At 46.5% G+C, this 16811-nt stretch overlaps 1 protein-coding gene across 6 annotated transcripts in view; it reads left to right on the plus strand.

The window, feature by feature from the left end:
• The window catches only part of LOC116953557 (tropomyosin alpha-1 chain), a 40284-nt gene extending 23479 nt beyond the window's left edge, over window positions 1-16805 (plus strand). For 2 of the 6 annotated variants that reach the window (XM_032973865.2, XM_032973867.2), the window contains 6 exons: window positions 395-465; window positions 1652-1727; window positions 4076-4138; window positions 4995-5064; window positions 6992-7070; window positions 7902-9057. In XM_032973865.2, the coding sequence (XP_032829756.1) occupies window positions 395-465; window positions 1652-1727; window positions 4076-4138; window positions 4995-5064; window positions 6992-7070; window positions 7902-7905 (363 nt within the window). In that variant the 3' untranslated portion in view covers window positions 7906-9057. Of the gene's footprint in view, window positions 1-394; window positions 466-1651; window positions 1728-2310; window positions 2387-4075; window positions 4139-4994; window positions 5065-6991; window positions 7076-7901; window positions 9058-16211 lie in introns of those variants that run through there. The other 4 variants (XM_032973862.2, XM_032973866.2, XM_032973864.2 and 1 more) reach the window with 3 other exon arrangements.
• The last annotated feature ends 6 nt before the right edge of the window (window positions 16806-16811 follow it).

Below are 16811 nucleotides of genomic sequence, written 5' to 3' on the forward strand. Positions count from 1 at the left end.
ACTGTAGGAATCCATACTCTTTGGTTCTTTCAGGTAAAGTCACGTAGGTATAAATAACTAACTAGAAATAACTAACTACGTGACTTTACCAAAAGAACCAAAGAGTATGTATTTCCTATACTTGCTTAACGACCAAATCACTTAACGACCGGTTATGCGGAACCATTTACCGTCGTTAAGAGGGGTTCGACTCTATGTTGAAATTATTTCGCACCGCCGTACACAGGCAACCGTGCCTAATCGGATGTGCGGGGGCATGCACAACAAACCGAACACAAACAAAAACAGTTCTAAAGAAATTAGTTTTCAATTTCGCAGAAAAACGCAGCCCTGGCTGTAACGTCCCTGGTGGTTGCGTGTGCGTGCGCGCGCGTTGCCCTTCGCGGAACTCTAGGTCGCCCGTAAGCTGGTCATCATTGAGGGAGATCTGGAGCGCACAGAGGAGCGCGCGGAGATCTCAGAAACGTGAGTGCGGCCCGCGGGAAATCACGGCGGCCGCGTGCGACGCGAGCGAACGCGCAGCGATTCTCGTGTCGAATGCGTGTACGACCACGGGACGCGTTGGAAACGGCTGCCAAAGCACGTGTTAACACCCTTAAGTATTGTTGGATGGCCTGTACCGTGCAGTTTCTACGTTCTGCTACATTTTTGGCTCGCGCCTAAAATAGATGAATATCTGACCTCTTAAAAACCAGGTAAGAGCCCGTTGAGATCGGAAGGTTTTTTTTTTTGGATGCCTTTGACCAAATGACCCGAGATGTACCAGATCTCATTACATGTTGGAAACTTAAACTGAATAAAAAAAACTATTTTGAATTTTTTCAGGTAAGGACCACTGAGCTATATAGCTCTTTTTCAGAAGCACCTGGCCACAAATTATAGCTCAATGAAGTGGCTACTTACGTGGTAATTTATCGCAGCCAAATACTCTAAATGCATGCCGATTCGATATGTGGATGGAAAAACCGGAGGACCCGGAGAAAAATCCACGCGACCATTGGGGATAACACACAAAACTCTAAATATGCAGGCGTCAGGGTCGGGATCGAACTGACGACCTCCTGTACACCAGGCGAGGTAGTTAACATTTTGCCACCGTGGCGAGTTGAGCCTGCTTTAGTATTTGGATCGGTGAACCACCACGGGGGCTTGCCAGGTATTATAGACATGGGGCTGCACGGTGGTCAGGAGATGCTCGTGTTCATTGTTTACCCCTTGTGGGATTGGCCAACTCCTCCCATTGCACAGGACCCTCCTGAAGAAAGTATCTTGAGACTCGGCGAGGCTTTCCTGGGTAAATTTTTTGGCAATAAATACATAATTAGCAAGTACAATAAATCGTAAAAACCAATATTTAAATCTAGGAATGTTTAAAATTTAATGTTACATGCAATGATAGCAGGCGATCCATTTTTTTTTGTTTCAGTTGGTGGATTCGCTTGGAATAAATTCCCACTGTGTACCAAAGACTGTCTAAAAATACCCTCATAAATAATTTGCGCGTGAAGGACAGATGCGCCCCCATGTATTTTTAAACAGTGCAAACGGTGTACTAACCCGCATGGCTTGACCGCGCTGCTCACTAACTAACGCGTGTGTGTTGGTCGCACGCTTAACCCGCCTGGCTGCCCGTCAATCGTTCGTCAATCAGCCGGGTCCGGCAAATGGAAGACGAACTAAGGCACGTGCAGGAGGAACTGAGGTCCCTATTCGCGTCGGAAGAACAGGTAAAGAAATTAATTGTCTTAACACGTCAGGCAGTTCGGGCTCTCTCGCCCTCTGCGCCCGCGCACTTACCCTTGCGCATGCAATGGCTTCGTTCTGTTTTTCAAGCTCCAACTTTCTGGCTTGGTATTTTTTATGCCGCTCCGCTTTTATGGCTGTCAAAGTTCTTGCTCGGGTATAACCTTGTACGCGGTAAAATGTGATTGTGGGCACTCGGCGCTCTTTGTACCAGTATCTTGTCGCAACGGCCGTAAAGAAAACATACCCACCGAGAGGTTCTTAGGCCACTTGAAAAAATGTAAACACGCTGTGAATAATTTTTAATCACAAGTTTTTAAAATACTTTTACGCTTGCGGTAAAATGTCAACTTTGCTTCCGTCCACTTTCAACTTTAATTGTGGACAACACAAACACATTTTTTCGTAACAGTTTAAACATTTTTTTCATTTTACGGCCCGTACTTCTTGCTTCTCACACTTTATTCTTTTCCCCTCTGTCCTGGCTGTTTTTATTTCCTTTCCCCTCCCATTTTCCTTCGGCCCTTTGTGCCTCTTCCTCGCCGCACCGAACCTGCGGTCGAACAGCAAATGTGCCGAGCTGGAGGAAGAATTGAAAACTGTCTCCAACAACCTCAAGTCTCTGGAGGCTCAGTCCGATAAGGTGTGGGTCCCTCAGAGGCTCTCCTCGTGCATGAGGCAGTGTAGACAAGGAACTATGCCAATGGGTTCTGCAGCCTTTGAAGGGAATCGACGACGGTTTAAGTTGGGGTAAAGGGAACATTTTGCTTACTGAGCACCGAATTGGACTTCCAGATCCATTCTGTGGGCCGAGAGGCTCTCGAGAGCGCCCTCTAGCAGACGACCCTTCCACCCGCAGTGATGCGAGTGTGAAGTTGCAGGGCTGCCCCTTTTTACCATCGTGGGCCGCACATCAACACAGTCCTTAACCGTTGAGCAATGAACAGCGTGAAGAGTAACGCGCGTGTCTCTGCAAGCCCTTGCAGTGACAGGAGCGTCTCGGCCATGTGGAAATTAGCAACACAGACCCAAGATATTCACGACTGGAACCTGGCTAGCGCTGCTAAGATTCCCATCGCGATGGGTAAAGATTTGTTTGTACCGTGCCGTTCAGAAGTAGTAGGCCTCATGTTGCCACGGGCCATTTAAAATGTCTTCACAGGCACGATCTGAACCACCGGCCAAAATTTCCCCACCCCTGGTCTAAGTGCATGACCTCAGCTGTTACTGCAATCGTTCTGCAGCAACGCCTGAGGTATTCAGTGGCGCGAGGGCATCGGCCAATAGCGGTGACACAATTCATCGAGGCATTCTGTCTCAGGTTGTTGTGGCATCACTGCCTAATCCGATGCATCGGCAGCACTGCCCAATTGCGTCCACCTTTCTTCTGAATACATATGCCGTGCATTTACGTGTGTATCATTTGCAGCCGGAATGGATACTCTGACCTAGTAAAGATGTCATCAACGTTTTGCTGAAAAAGGTTTGAAACACGCAAAATAAAGCGAAGCTCCACGTGGTGTAACAGTCAGCACGTTGGACTCGCGATCCAGAGGTCGCCGATTCGATTCCACCTCCCGGCGCAGCGGTTGAAACAATGGGAGCAAGTTTCATGAATCTCCCCATCTATACGCAGCAGCGTGAATAGATACGAAAGAGTCGATCGGCGGGGCAACATGTGGGTAGTTGCATCCTTTTTCCAAGAGGGCTCTGGCCAGCGTGACAGAGTAGGCCAAGATGAAAACTCTCCAGACAGGGCTGCCTTTTAAGCTGCTTGTCGTGGAGGCCCTTGCCGCCAGAACTTTAAGCCACCGGTGTTCTGGATTGTGCAGCATTGTGTCTTCACACCCTTAGTCTGTTTGGGAGGAGGATTTTGACTATCTTAGTAATGTCTTAACTCGGACCTCGTATTGTAAGGGGAGAGGAACCCTTACCTATAAGATTGGCAGTTCACCAGCATTGATTCAAGCAATCCTGTTTCTGAGGATGATGATGATGAAACACTGTCGAAAACCAGTCCATAGTTTTACTTGTCTTGAAATAAAAGCTGATGAAAGTATGCACTCCCAGAAGCACGGCCTTATGACTGATGCGTTGTGCAAAAAATCCTTTAATTTTTTTCAAAGTGGAGAGACGGATATATATATATACGTGAATTATACGTACCAGAAGCAAGGGCTTACGACCAATGGGTTGTGCAAGAAATCCTTTTGACGAAAAATGTTAACGTGGAGAGACGGGTACATGAAGGAGACGTATTGTCTGCCGATTTGATGCGTTATGTTGTCGAGATGCCCGATGGGCCCCCCCTCTATCTTCTATTTGTGCTCAGTACTCGCAAAAAGAGGACAAGTACGAGGAGGAGATCAAGGTGCTCACGGACAAGCTGAAGGAGGTGAGGCAGCGCTCTGTGCTTCCCCTGCACGTGCGCTCATCAGCGCAGCAGCTATCGCTGCGGACATTATCTCACTTGCAGTAACCTACCTGGGCAAGTCAAAGCTGGCCCGGTCGATGTTACAGCTCGCCGGGGGAGAGACTTTACTCCAAACCGGTTCAAGGCGGCTGTTTAAAGCCTGTCCTTCTGGGAAATGTTTGACATGAATTCTTTATGCCCATAGATGGAAAGCTCTTTACTTTTGGATGCTTAGTCATATTGTCATCGCCCATGGTCAATCCACTGCTGGATGAATGCATCGCCCAAGCAACTGCCATCTCTCTCGATTCCACAATGCAATTATCCACCCAGCACCTGTACGTGAGCCGATTTCATCGCTCCGTGGGGTGCCACGGTGGCGAGATGTTAACTACCTCGCCGGGTACGCAGGAAGTCATGGGTTCGACTCCGACCCTGACGCCTGTATAGTTGGAGTTTGCGTGTCTTTCTTCCCGTGGTCGCCTGGATTTTTCTCCACATCCTCCGTTTTTAGAAACGTGCGCTTAGAGTATTTGGCTGCTATAAATTTTCACGTGATGATAAGCCACTTCTTTGCTGAGCTATCATTTGTGATAACCAGGTCGCTTCTGAAAAAGAGATTTATAGTTCAATAGGCCTCACCTGGTAAAATAAAAATGTTAAATGGTTTAAAGTGTACATCTGGTGGACGTTTCCTCGGACGCCTTTTATTCCCTGGCTGCCGTTCTCTCATGATTTATTCACTTGCCAATTATTTTTACATTGGAGAGCGATGCTGTCCAGACGCTTCGAAGAAAACTTCCCTTTGACAACGATTGGTGCATTTGCTCCCTTCTAGGCTGAGACCCGTGCCGAGTTTGCCGAGAGGTCCGTGGCGAAGCTGGAGAAGACCATCGACGATCTGGAAGGTACGTCCAGGGGTTTCTCACCCCCCCATCCGTCAAGCCTGCCGCCAGTCGCTCTCTTTCGTCAGGGTTGGGGCTTCTACAAGCACAGTGGTTCTTAACCATTACTGCAGCCTTGCTGTGCACCTCTTTGGTTCTCAATCGTAAAAAAAAGTATAATTTTGATTTAAAGCTTTCGTGACTGCAGTAATTCATATTCTTAGTTTTTTCGGTAAAGTCACGTTGAAGAGAAACAACAAAATAATAAAATATATATAAAACAATAAAAAAATTCTCACGACGTTTCGACCATAACTCAAACGGTCGTCTTCAGGTGTGTTGGTTCGCATAAATATATTTTTAAACGGCGCATTTATTTATTTATAAAAAAAACGTTAGCGTCATGCGCAACGATTTGGCAGTTTACCCAGGACTAGTCCATCTATATTCTGAAAAGAGGAGGGGGGAGACGAATTTTTTTTTTATATATATAATGTATGCTGTCTGAAAGCCACTGTAAGCGTGAACAATCAATTAAGACCTGAAATGGTTTATCACATCTTTCCAATGATTGCTAAGATAGAATCCATCTTCTCGGTTGAAATTGTCTCTGTGCTTGTATATGTGGATAGCCTCATGAACGAATCTCTCATGGAAGCCAGATGGCTCCCCCCTCCTCTTTTCAGAATATAGATGGACTAGTCCTGGGTAAACTGCCAAATCGTTGCGCGTGACGCTAACGTTTTTTTTATAAATAAATAAATGCGCCGTTTAAAAATACATTTATGCGAACCAACACACCTGAAGACGGCCGTTTGGGTTATGGTTGAAACGTCGTGAGAATGTTTTATTGTTTCTATATATTTTATTATTTTGTTGTTTCTCTTCAACGTGACTTTACCGAAAAAACTAAGAAAAAGTATAATGTTCAGAAACACAAAGTAAGTTATAATAATAGGGTTTTTCCCCTTTTTTCTGGCAACAAAACTGAAACCTTTTTACAAGGATTCATGTCCGCATTAACCACAATACCTGCAGTCAAAATGCATATATTATCATAGTGTGTTTTTGGTTTGCATTTTGACTGGAGGTATTGTGGTTAATGCAGACATGAATCCTCGTAAAAAGGTTTCAGTTTTGTTGCCAGAAAAAAGGTGAAAAACCCTATCATTATATGTTGGTACTGGCAAAAGAGGTTTAATGACAAAGTAAGTTGATCTTACGTGCCCGTGCTTAATTTGTCTTTTCGATGATTTTCCTTCGAAAAAAATCTGCCCATGTCCGGGCACCCCCAGAAAGGGCCATCTCGTGCCCCCAGAGGGCGCGTGTACCCCAGGTTATAAGAGCCACTGTGCTGGCTTATTCGGTGCCTCGTAATATTCTATCCTTCAAGGTTTTTTTTTCAGTAACATGTCAGTGGAACACCTAAATACTCGAACGTTATGAACAGACCAATAGCGCCGCATGGAGATTATTTTGTCACTACAAATGTCCAAGCGATGGGGCCACTTTGTTGCGGTATCGTTTGTGGCTAGGTCGCTTTGGGCTTTGCCTGATAGGACGGGGATGGTTTAGTGTTGTTTGTGTTTTGGGTGATTTGTTTACTTTTCTTGTACTTGGCATTCCTATCGTGTTTTTGTATTGCTTGTCGTTGTTGTAACGTGCTGACTCCGTGCCCCTACTGGGCATCTGTGAAAAAGAGCTTTGTAGCTCATCGGATTCCTCCAGTATAAATAAATATTCTGATTCTGTATATAACAGTGGACGTTTCGGGCAGCCCCATTTCAGATGTTTTTTTTTGTCGTCCTTGGCGTACGCTCCCACGCTGGTCTTTCCCGTGCTCCGCTGCACGCACTTTCCCTTTCCCCACGCTGCACCGCCCCCCCCCCACCGTGGCGCTCTCTTTCCGTCTTCTCCTGACCCGTCTGCCGGCGGCGGCTCTCCCGTGCAGACGAGCTGTACAACCAGAAACTGAAGTACAAGGCTGTCAGCGAGGAGCTGGACCACACCCTCAACGACATGACCTCCATGTAAATTCATTTCTCTCCTTCGCTCTCTGTGTTGCCTTCTTGCATGTCCCACCCTTCCCCAGTGTTCTCTGCTGCCTGCAACTTCCTCTGTAACAGCCCTGCTGTTTGACAAATCAAAAGCGTTGCAGGGACCCCGACTTGTTATGGTGCCCCCGCTGGTTTAGTTCACGACACCAGCGTCCCGAGTTCGATTCCCAGCCACTGCTAAACGTCAGCGGCGAGTGAAATCTGAACCAGTCCTGGGACGCCGGCTTCACCAAATCCACGCTGGCCAGTGTGGTGAAGTATGGTCAAACATCCCCCGTGACCGACACACGGCATGGAGAAGCCTTCATCCAGCAGTGGACTGACAAATGGCTGTAAATTATTATTGTAATGATTTTTATACTTTTATAATAATATACTCTATGCAACTTGCATACTGCCTTGCTTACCATATACATTGGTAATGGCCTGCTTGTCTCTTCAACACACAGTGAAAAGATATTTGTTTTTAATTAGCCTAACATTTATTATTCGTAAGTCTGAAAACACCTTTAGCGTCGGAGAACTAAATACAAGTGTATTGATTAACTCACTGGAAAAAAATATGTAAATTAAACCCGTAAGTTTGCTAACCTGCACTCAACTAATCCACTCCAGTGGCACGCACGCCTTGTGTGTTTGAGTTTTCGGCAACCTACTCGGGCTAACACCTCTCTCTCTCTCTGCCTCTGCACGCGTTTGGCCTCTCTGTGGCTGCCGTATATTCCGCCGGCGGCCTAATCATCGGCTGACCCACGCGCCCGTCCGTCCGTCCGTCCGTCCGTCCGTGTCTCCCCGTACGCTCAGCTAAAAATCCCACGACCGGAACTGGCGCGCGTCGTCGCTGGAGTCGGCCGCGAGGTTGAGTCCTCCTCTTCTCTCCTGTCACGGCTCCGGGGCCCCTTCTTTCCACGTCCCCGCCCCCCCCCGCCCCCGAGTCGCCGCCACTTCTTCTTCTTCTCCTGCTGCTGCTGCTGCTGCCACCTTGCCTCCTTCACAGTGGTCAACTTGTTAGGGAGAGCCTTCGCCGAGCGTGACTGCGGCTGCGGCGGCGTCAATGTGTAATAAACCTGATCTCTGTCCGGTTGGGCCGACGATGGTGTTGTTGTTGTTTTTATCAAGCCGTCTTGGAAGAGACATACCGATAATACCCCCATGCGTGTCAACCTGCGCATCGGTGCGCTCCTTTACAGCGCTCGCGACGTTGTACTCGACCGAGAGATGAGAGACGATGAATTGTTGCAGGCCCCCACGCACCGCTGCGCGCCAAGCCGAGAGCTCTCGCGGTGATTTCGCCACTGCCGCTTATTTATTTATACATCCACTCCTGCAATTCACTCTTTTCACATCTAATGCTCTTCTTACCTTTAATTCTCTCCTGTTCTTACCTGTCATTCTCTCCTGTCGCCTCTTGCACTTTTCTTCATAAGCTGCCTGCGCTTAGAAACTTTACTTTTACCTTTTCGCCTTCCTATCATCTTATTTTTCCTCCTCCGATTTCCTAGACTTGATTTTTCTCACTCGCTTCTTGCTTTTCTTGTCCTTGCTTCTGCTTTACCTGAACTCTATCTCTCTCATCCTTTCCTTTTGCTTCCCCTCCTTCCCTAACTATCTATCGCTACAACTCCTTCCCTCACTTTTTCTATATCACCTTTGCTTCCCAACTATCTTTCTCCCCCACCTTTAGCTGCCTCTCCTTACTCTCTGCCTTTCTCTTCTAGCCCTTTCCTACTGTCTTCTTCTGCCCTAAACTATTTCTTTTTCTTTCACCATCCTGAATTGTAATTAAATGGCTTGGGGGAGCGTCTTCTTAATTGCCAGGTTGCGTCTGTATTGTTGTTCAAATCACAAGTGGTGTCTGTGAGCTTGCCCGTTTCAGAAACCACAGCAATTTGACTGCCACTCCCCACACACACCCTCCCCTCTCCCCCCAATGTAGACAATAAACCTGGAATTTACAATCGCCTCTCGCCTTCGTTTCTCTTTGGTTGCATCGGTTGTCTTCTCTACCCTTGTGCGTTGCTTTCCACTTTTCTTGACCGCGTGGTTTCCCGGCCGCGAACGCCCGCGTTTTCTTGGCTCGCGCCCTCGCCCTCCGGGGCCCCGCTGACGTTGGCGTTATTTCTTGCCCACAAATGCCCGTGTTCCTGAGGTTTGTTTGGCTTCTGAATTCTCCGTCCTATTTCCCTTCCTTCATTCATTTTGCGGTTTTGATCACTTGTCCGCCCCGTTTTCCATTTAGCCAACACCCCTCCACTGTCCACTCCGTTGTCGTTGCACTCTCTCCAACGCGACGCAGTTGTCAACGGTAACATCCCATTTAATAAGTTTACTTCCAGGTGGTTCGGTCTGTTACTTGTGTACAAGATGCAGCCCTGCAGTTTCATGCCCGGTCTACTGCCGGTGGGAAGGGCCATCACCATGGGAAGCTCTAGGGCAGGGACGGGGAACCTTTTTTCTGCCAAGGGCCATTTGGATATTTATATCATCATTCGCGGGCCATACAAAATTATCAACTTAAAAATTTGCCCGTTATATTTGGTCAAACATTTCATTAACTTGCCCTTTAATGTGATGGCTGGAGCTGCTTCTCTTATAGTATATTTTTTGTTTGCATTTTGACTGCAGGTATTGTGGTTAATGTAGACATGAATCCTTGTAAAAAGGTTTCAGTTTTGTTGCCAGAAAAAGGGGAAAACACCCTATTATTAATGTTTCTCTTTGGCGAGGCGTGTGATGATGTTAGCTGGTATTGATGATGTCGCTACTCGCAACTGCTTTTCCAGGTTTGCTCCCAGATTTATTGAATTTCGAGTCCCGCCTGCGGTTGCCTTGGCAGGGCCACACCAAATTATTTCGTGGGCCTCATACGGCCTGCGGGCCGGACGCTCCCCACCCCTGCTCTAGAGGGAGTCCAAAGGAAGAAACGCACTCTAAAACTATTTTTATTATACCAGGTAAGGCCCCACTGAGCTGCGATGTAGCTCTTTTTCACAAACCATCTGGCTATCACAAACGATGGCTCAACGACATGGCTTAACATCGCGAGGAGATGTATGGCAGTAGCCAAATACCCTCCACACGTGATTCTAAATGTGGAGGGAAAACCAGAGGACCCGGAGAAAAAGCCAAACGACCACGGCGAGGGAGAGACGCGCAAACTCCAAATATACAGCAGGTGTCACGATAAGGAATCGAACCCATGGGCTCCTGTATACCAGGCGAGGTAGTTAACATCTCATTATCGTGGCACCCGAGAGGATGATCACCGTAGAGAAGGAGCGTTAAAGATGGGTTCTAAGCACGGGATGAGACAGGTTGTGACATCGCTGTACTGTGAGGGATGGGAAAGGTGTGGGCGGAGGCCTTTATCCATCAGTTGGTAGAATGATGACAACTATTCAGGATGAATAAACCTTGAATGTCAAAGTATTTTATCACAACCAAGTATTACATTACAACATAATACACATACAGTACATTTGAACACATCAGTTGGAAGAAAAAACAAGGTAATTGAATGTGCATGATTCATTGCGCATTCTATACATTTTCACAAGTGTAACGTAAAATAGATGTCAGAGTTTTAGGAAGTTCCCTATGTTGCTTACCCTGCACCATGGTATCGAGATGTTAACTACCTCTTTTGGTATACAGGAGGTCGTGGGTTTGATCCCGACCCTGACGTCTCTATATTTCGAGTTTGCGTGTCTCTCTCATCATCATCATCACGGTGGCTAGGAGATGTTAACTACCTCGCCTGGTGTACAGGAAGTCGTGGGTTTGATCCCGACCCTGACGTCTCTATATTTGGAGTTTGCGTGTTCTCCCCGTGGTCGTGTGGCTTTTTCTCCAGGTCCTCTGTTTTCTCCCCTCATTTAGAATCAACGTGCATTGAAAGTATTTGGCTGCTATAAATGTCAACGTGATAAGCCACTTCGTTCAGTTATCGTTTGTGGCCAGGTCGCTTCTGAAAAATATCTGTATATAGCTCAGTGGGGCCTTGCCTGGTAGATTAAGTTTGTTTTAGTTTAGTTTTAGTAAATGTTTATGTTATGTCACTGCTGTGCAGTCACATGTGTTTTAAATGTATGTTAACACAATGCAAAATCCACTGCTGGACATCTGTGAACTACTGGACATCTATATTCTTGGTGCTTTCGGTTATTGTTTCCCTTCTACGTGACTTTACAGAAAGAACCAAGAATATGAATCCCTGCAGTTACGAAAGCTTTAAATCGATACTGGACATCTATCAAAAAGAGCTTTATAGCTCATCGGATTCCTCCGGTATAAATACATATTCTGATATGTATGCTTACATTTTTAACCGAATTTTGTATGTGGACATTTAAATAAATTAATCTTTTAAAATATATACAGTAAGTCCTCACTGAATGCATGTTCAGTGAGGCCTTACCTGAGAAAACAAAAATGTTCATTTGTACAGTCCACTGCTGCAGATGTTTGTCAGAATGATTTGACCATACTTCACCTAACGTGTCGGCGTGGGTTGGTGAAGATGGGCAGCATCAAAGTGCTGGAAGCGGAGTTCGGTGTGACGATGGAATTTCCCACACTTCCTGCAGCGTATGATAGCCTCGTGAGCCCAGACCAGATATTTCACTTCTCTGTACCACCAGAGGTGGCATAACTTCAGCATTTAATTCTTTTGTACGTGGCTAATTACCGTGAATTATGTTATAACCACGTTAACCAAAATAAACTTTTAAAAATTTTACCACCAAAGCTCACTGAGATATACAGCTATTTTTTCGATTCGACCTCGCCACAAATGATAGCTCAACGAAGTGGCTTATCGTGTATTATGTTGAACATCTTTGGCGCCGTACTTAGCCAAACGTGCTAATCGTGTAAATTTATAGCGGCCAAACTGAGTGGGGTTATCAAGAGATTCACGTATTCGTTACCTAAATACGTTGGGTACGACTCAAGTTTTACTACCTTAAGCGGTACCAATTTCTGCTTTGGCCCATGAGTCAAAACACCTTTTTTTCCCCATGGTGGTTGTCCCATCCAATCGCTATCATCCGGACTCAGAGAAAAACGAGATGGGGCGCATTCTTTTGTAGTGTGGTCCTAGGTATTTTTTTTTTTACGTAGCACTTCAAAGCAAGCGTTGCTCATCATTTTGTTAAGTGCGCATAGTTTCACATGCATGCCTTGCATGGTTTCACGCGTTGGAAAGATAAAGTAACTTTCACCACGCTCCTATGTTGTCTCTGCATCGCCCCTCCGATTGGCACGGTCGGCTACGTACGGTGCGATAGAAGTTTGACATACATGCTGTCGGCATATCGCAAGTGCGTGTCGTAGTCATTTTCACTTCCACCTCAATGGAGCTTATTGGACATTGCTTTGGCGAATGTCACCCTGTAAAATGCACCGTTGCAACGTGCCGTGCGTCACTCAAATTTCACAATAGTGTCACTTCTCTGAATGTATTTCCAGTGTCCGTGTGCGCGTGGTCCATGGAGTTGTGTCCTGCTGCACCAGCGGCTTGTACTGTGACGAAGGTTGTCAAACGATTTTGCAATTTTTATCCACGGTGGCTAGGAGATTTTAACTTCCTCGCCTGGTACACAGGAGGTCGTGGGTTCGATCCCGACCCTGACGCCTGCTGCTGTATATTTGGAGTTTGCGTGTTATCCCCGTGGTTGCATTGATATTTCTCCGGGTCCTCCCGTTTTTCCCTCCACATTTAGAAGCAACGCGCGTTTAGAGTATTTGTCTGCTATAAATTTCCACGCGATGATAAGCCGCTGCGTTGAGCTACGAATTGTGGCCAGGTCGCTTGTGGAAAAGAGCTACGGCGCTCAGTGGGCCTAACCTGGTAAAATAAAAATAAGAAAGTTGTTTAAAAATAGTTTAATCCCTTATCAATTCCCAAACACGTATAATTGACAATGAGATGCGGTAACCGCACGGTTGGCGCGCGCGAACGCCATTGGTCAGCGCGGCAGCCTTAGTAAGGCGCCGGCGGCTGGACTAGGCGGTTCCGTGGTATGTTCGAGCAAACGCAAACGACACATGAGCAGCGCCGCACTCTTTTTTTATTTTGTTAGACGTGCAGATTTGTGTGCCAAATCGATAATCGATTTTTTTTTATCAATCAATATCTTTTTTTGCATGCGATGATCGATAACGCAAAAAAGCCCCCCCCCCGCCCCTCCCCCCCACTAGATTAACCAACTCATTTGTGACTCTTATGTATGGTCGTCTGGCTTGGGCGTCTTAAACGTGAGGAATCTCACCCTCATTATTATTATTACGCCTGTTCTGGTTGGCCGATTGGTTGCTTGTACTGGGCGTGTCCATAAATTCTCAGATTCTTGTTTAGGACTTTCGCGGGCACAACCACAGTTGCGTTTCGTGACGGTGTTCCGGGCACGGGATAGCCGTGTCCAAGTTCAACTTCAATTTCAAGCTGGGCGGCGGTGGCGGTGCGCGTCTGTAATCCAACACTGTCACGGCCGGCGGGAGGTTGGTGGATCACACGCGCGCACGTTGTGCAACTCCTTTCCCATGGACGTCGAGGTGCCGTACCCTGGCTGGCCAGGAGCGGGTGGTGCAGCAAGTGGACTAACCGCCATCTGTCTCCATATACATGGGGATACAGTGTTGCCCCCTCGCTCACGCGTGGGTTTTTTGTCAGGGTGCTCCGGTTTCCTCCCACATGTATAATAATAATAATAATAAACACAACTCGTCATTGATTACTCTTTTGCTTCTTTCGGTAAAGTCATGTAGAAATAAACTAAAAGCCTCCGGCAGATCTGCGGACCGGAGGCTTTGCGTGTTATTTTTATTTTCTTTCTACGTGACTTTACCGAAAGAACCAAAGAGTAATTCCTGCAGTCACGAAAGCTTCAAATCAAGTTCGTCGTTAATTGGCTGAAAACATTCTCAAATAAAACGGCAGTGCAGGACCCTCCTGAGAAACAAGAGTCCTCTGACTCAGTGTGGCTTTCCCTGATAAATAAATAACTTAATATAGTCTTACGTAAGGGACCTTTTTGCCGGTATAAAAATTTTAATATAAGAAGAGGCTTTACCCCTCTCTGGCAATAAAACATGTGTTAAGAGTTGAGCAGCGAGTTCAGCCAGAGCTCTTAATGCTTTGCTTGAATTGTCTGTGGACTGGTTCGCCTTTTGGCAGTTCTCTAGTCTTAACACTGGTGGTGAGACAAGGCCATAAAGAAAGCTGTCTCTGGTGTAGGCCAATCAGTTTCAAAGACAATGCAAGTATATTATCAGAGCATCTTTTGCCACAAGTATGTCAGAATCATGTTTATTTATACTGGAGGAATCCGATGAGCTATGAAGCTCTTTTTCAGATGTCCAGTAGGGGCGGGTAAGAAACATTACAACAGCAAACAGTACAAAACAACACGATAGGAATGCAAAGTACAAGAAACGTCAAGAAATCACCCAAACAAATACAACACTAAACCATCCTCATCCTACCAGGTAAAGCCCACCGAGGTATGAAATTATTTTTCAGAAGCGCCCTGGTCACAAATGATAGGCTCAACAAAGTGGCCCCATCGTTTGGAAATGTTTTCAGCGATCTAAATAATCTCAATGCCCGATTGTTCATGTGGAGGGAAAAACCGGGAGGATCCGGAGAATAATCCACGTGGCCACGGGGAGAACAGCAGCAGGCGTCAGGGTCGGGAATGAACCCCTGACCCCCCTGCATACGGGGCAAGGAAGATAACATCTCACCACCGTGGTGTGTGGTTAACGCAGACTTGATGCTTTGCGATAGGCATCTGTAGAGTGTCTGAACAGCTTAACATCTGTTTTATTGCCAGGAAGCAAGGCTGGCAGCATCGGGTATTTTTTTCCCATGGGGGTTTTCATGGTTTTAATTTAAAAAAAAACGATAATCTCAGATGGCCAAAAATCCCGTTTTATTGCCTGTTAATGCCTACAATTATAGCCCCCACCAAAGAGAGGACACACAACACGTTCCGCTACAAGATGGTCAAACGTCGCAAGACGCCCGATGGAGTCTTGGCTGTCCGATGACAGCGAGTGGCCTGAGCCGCAAAAGATGGCCAATCAAGCTGTCCAGCATCACCACGGCCAGTGCCGCATCAGAGAGGAACTTCTCCACCACGGCCTTCGTTCGCCTCGAGCTGAGGAACAGCCCGAGCGTGGAGTCGGTGGAGAAGGTCATCTTCATCAAGAGCAACATTCCCGCCTTCTTCGACGGCACAGTTGAGATTATCGAAGAGGACAGCGAATCCGATTACTCTGACGCTGATTGACGACAACTTGACTTGCCGGTTTAAAATCATGGTTTTTTTTTTACAAAATCGTTTTTTTTTTTATAAAACCAATAACCCGATCAAATTTGCAAAAAAAAATCAGGGTTTTTCCACCCTTCCCAGAAAGGATAAAGCCTATTCTTATGTTTTCATCATCGTTATATAATTATTATATTTTATCCGTCTTCCCTTTTGAAACTTGATTGCGCTTTCTGGTTTCACAATCTTTTTGACCAGTGACAGAATGGGGACTAAAAATCGACCCAGGAATTTGTCAACACACCGGACCCAAATTCGGGCTCTGGGCATTTTTGTTAAATTTAAACGGGTCTTTTTTTGCATTGACAAACTGTAGTAGTCATAGTGCCAGTCGCTAGAGTCGTGACGTGACGATGCATTCGCGTGATTTTTTTTTCCGTGCGATCCTCATTGGGCCCCCATCGGGAGCTGGGTCCAAAAAACAAATAGACGGGGGGGGGGGGGGGGGCGCCGGTGAGGAAGAATCTTTGGAGACTGCCGAATATGTGGGCACTTAATGAAGAAACCGAGGTCGTAAAAAAAGCAATGAAGGGTCCACGTTGGAGGTAATGAAATATATTAATAAAAAATAGAAGGCAAAAAAATACTCTTGCCACATTTGCAATTTCCCCACACAGACCCGGCCCCCACCGGCCTTCAGGAATGGACCGGCCCACCCGGGCATTTGCCCTTTGAACTGCCGCCCCCATGGGCACGTCCGGCGGGCCTGGCTTGCGACCCGTCTCTGTGGCTGAGCCGGTTTGTGTGTGGTCCGTCCCCACGTGTGCGTGCGTGCGTGCAGACAAGCTGGAACACGCGCAAGAGCAAAACGTCAGCATCCAGAGGGCGCTGGAGCAGACCATCAGGGAGATCCACGACCTCTGAGACGTCTCAGCCTTCTCAGGGTGGGGGGAGGGAGGTGGGGCCCCCCATCACACGTGGCTCGGGGTGGGGATCTTCGTCGCCTATAGCTGGGGCCAAAAACTTATTTGCTGCCATTGATCCGGTGATATTTGGTTTTATATTGTTATTGTTTTAGTGCAAAACAAAATTCGTAATTTTCATAATACTATTCCATATTTTTGACAAGCAGGGGGTGCAAATACACGGTGATGTCTGGCCAACAAGTGAAATGTTTTGTGCACTATCAACAGAACAGTTATGCGCTACAAACCAGAAAGGTTGTAAGATGTTGAGTTTTTACAAAGCTGTCGAGTGCGAAACCCATTATTTGCCATAGACTGTTCGTAGAAAATCTATAATTTAAGCCGTCAACTTTTAAAATATGCCATCTCTCTACACATTTCCGTTGTGCTTGCATCCATTTCATGTTTTGTACGGGGGTATTTAATTATTTTGTTTAAATATTAACTGGCAGCTGAAGGTAGGGGAAAAACCAAAT

This window comes from Petromyzon marinus, chromosome 52 (genome assembly GCF_048934315.1).
Source record: "Petromyzon marinus isolate PM22_M1 ecotype Great Lakes invasive population chromosome 52, UKy_Petmar_22M1.pri1.0, whole genome shotgun sequence".
Lineage (NCBI taxonomy): Eukaryota > Metazoa > Chordata > Hyperoartia > Petromyzontiformes > Petromyzontidae > Petromyzon > Petromyzon marinus.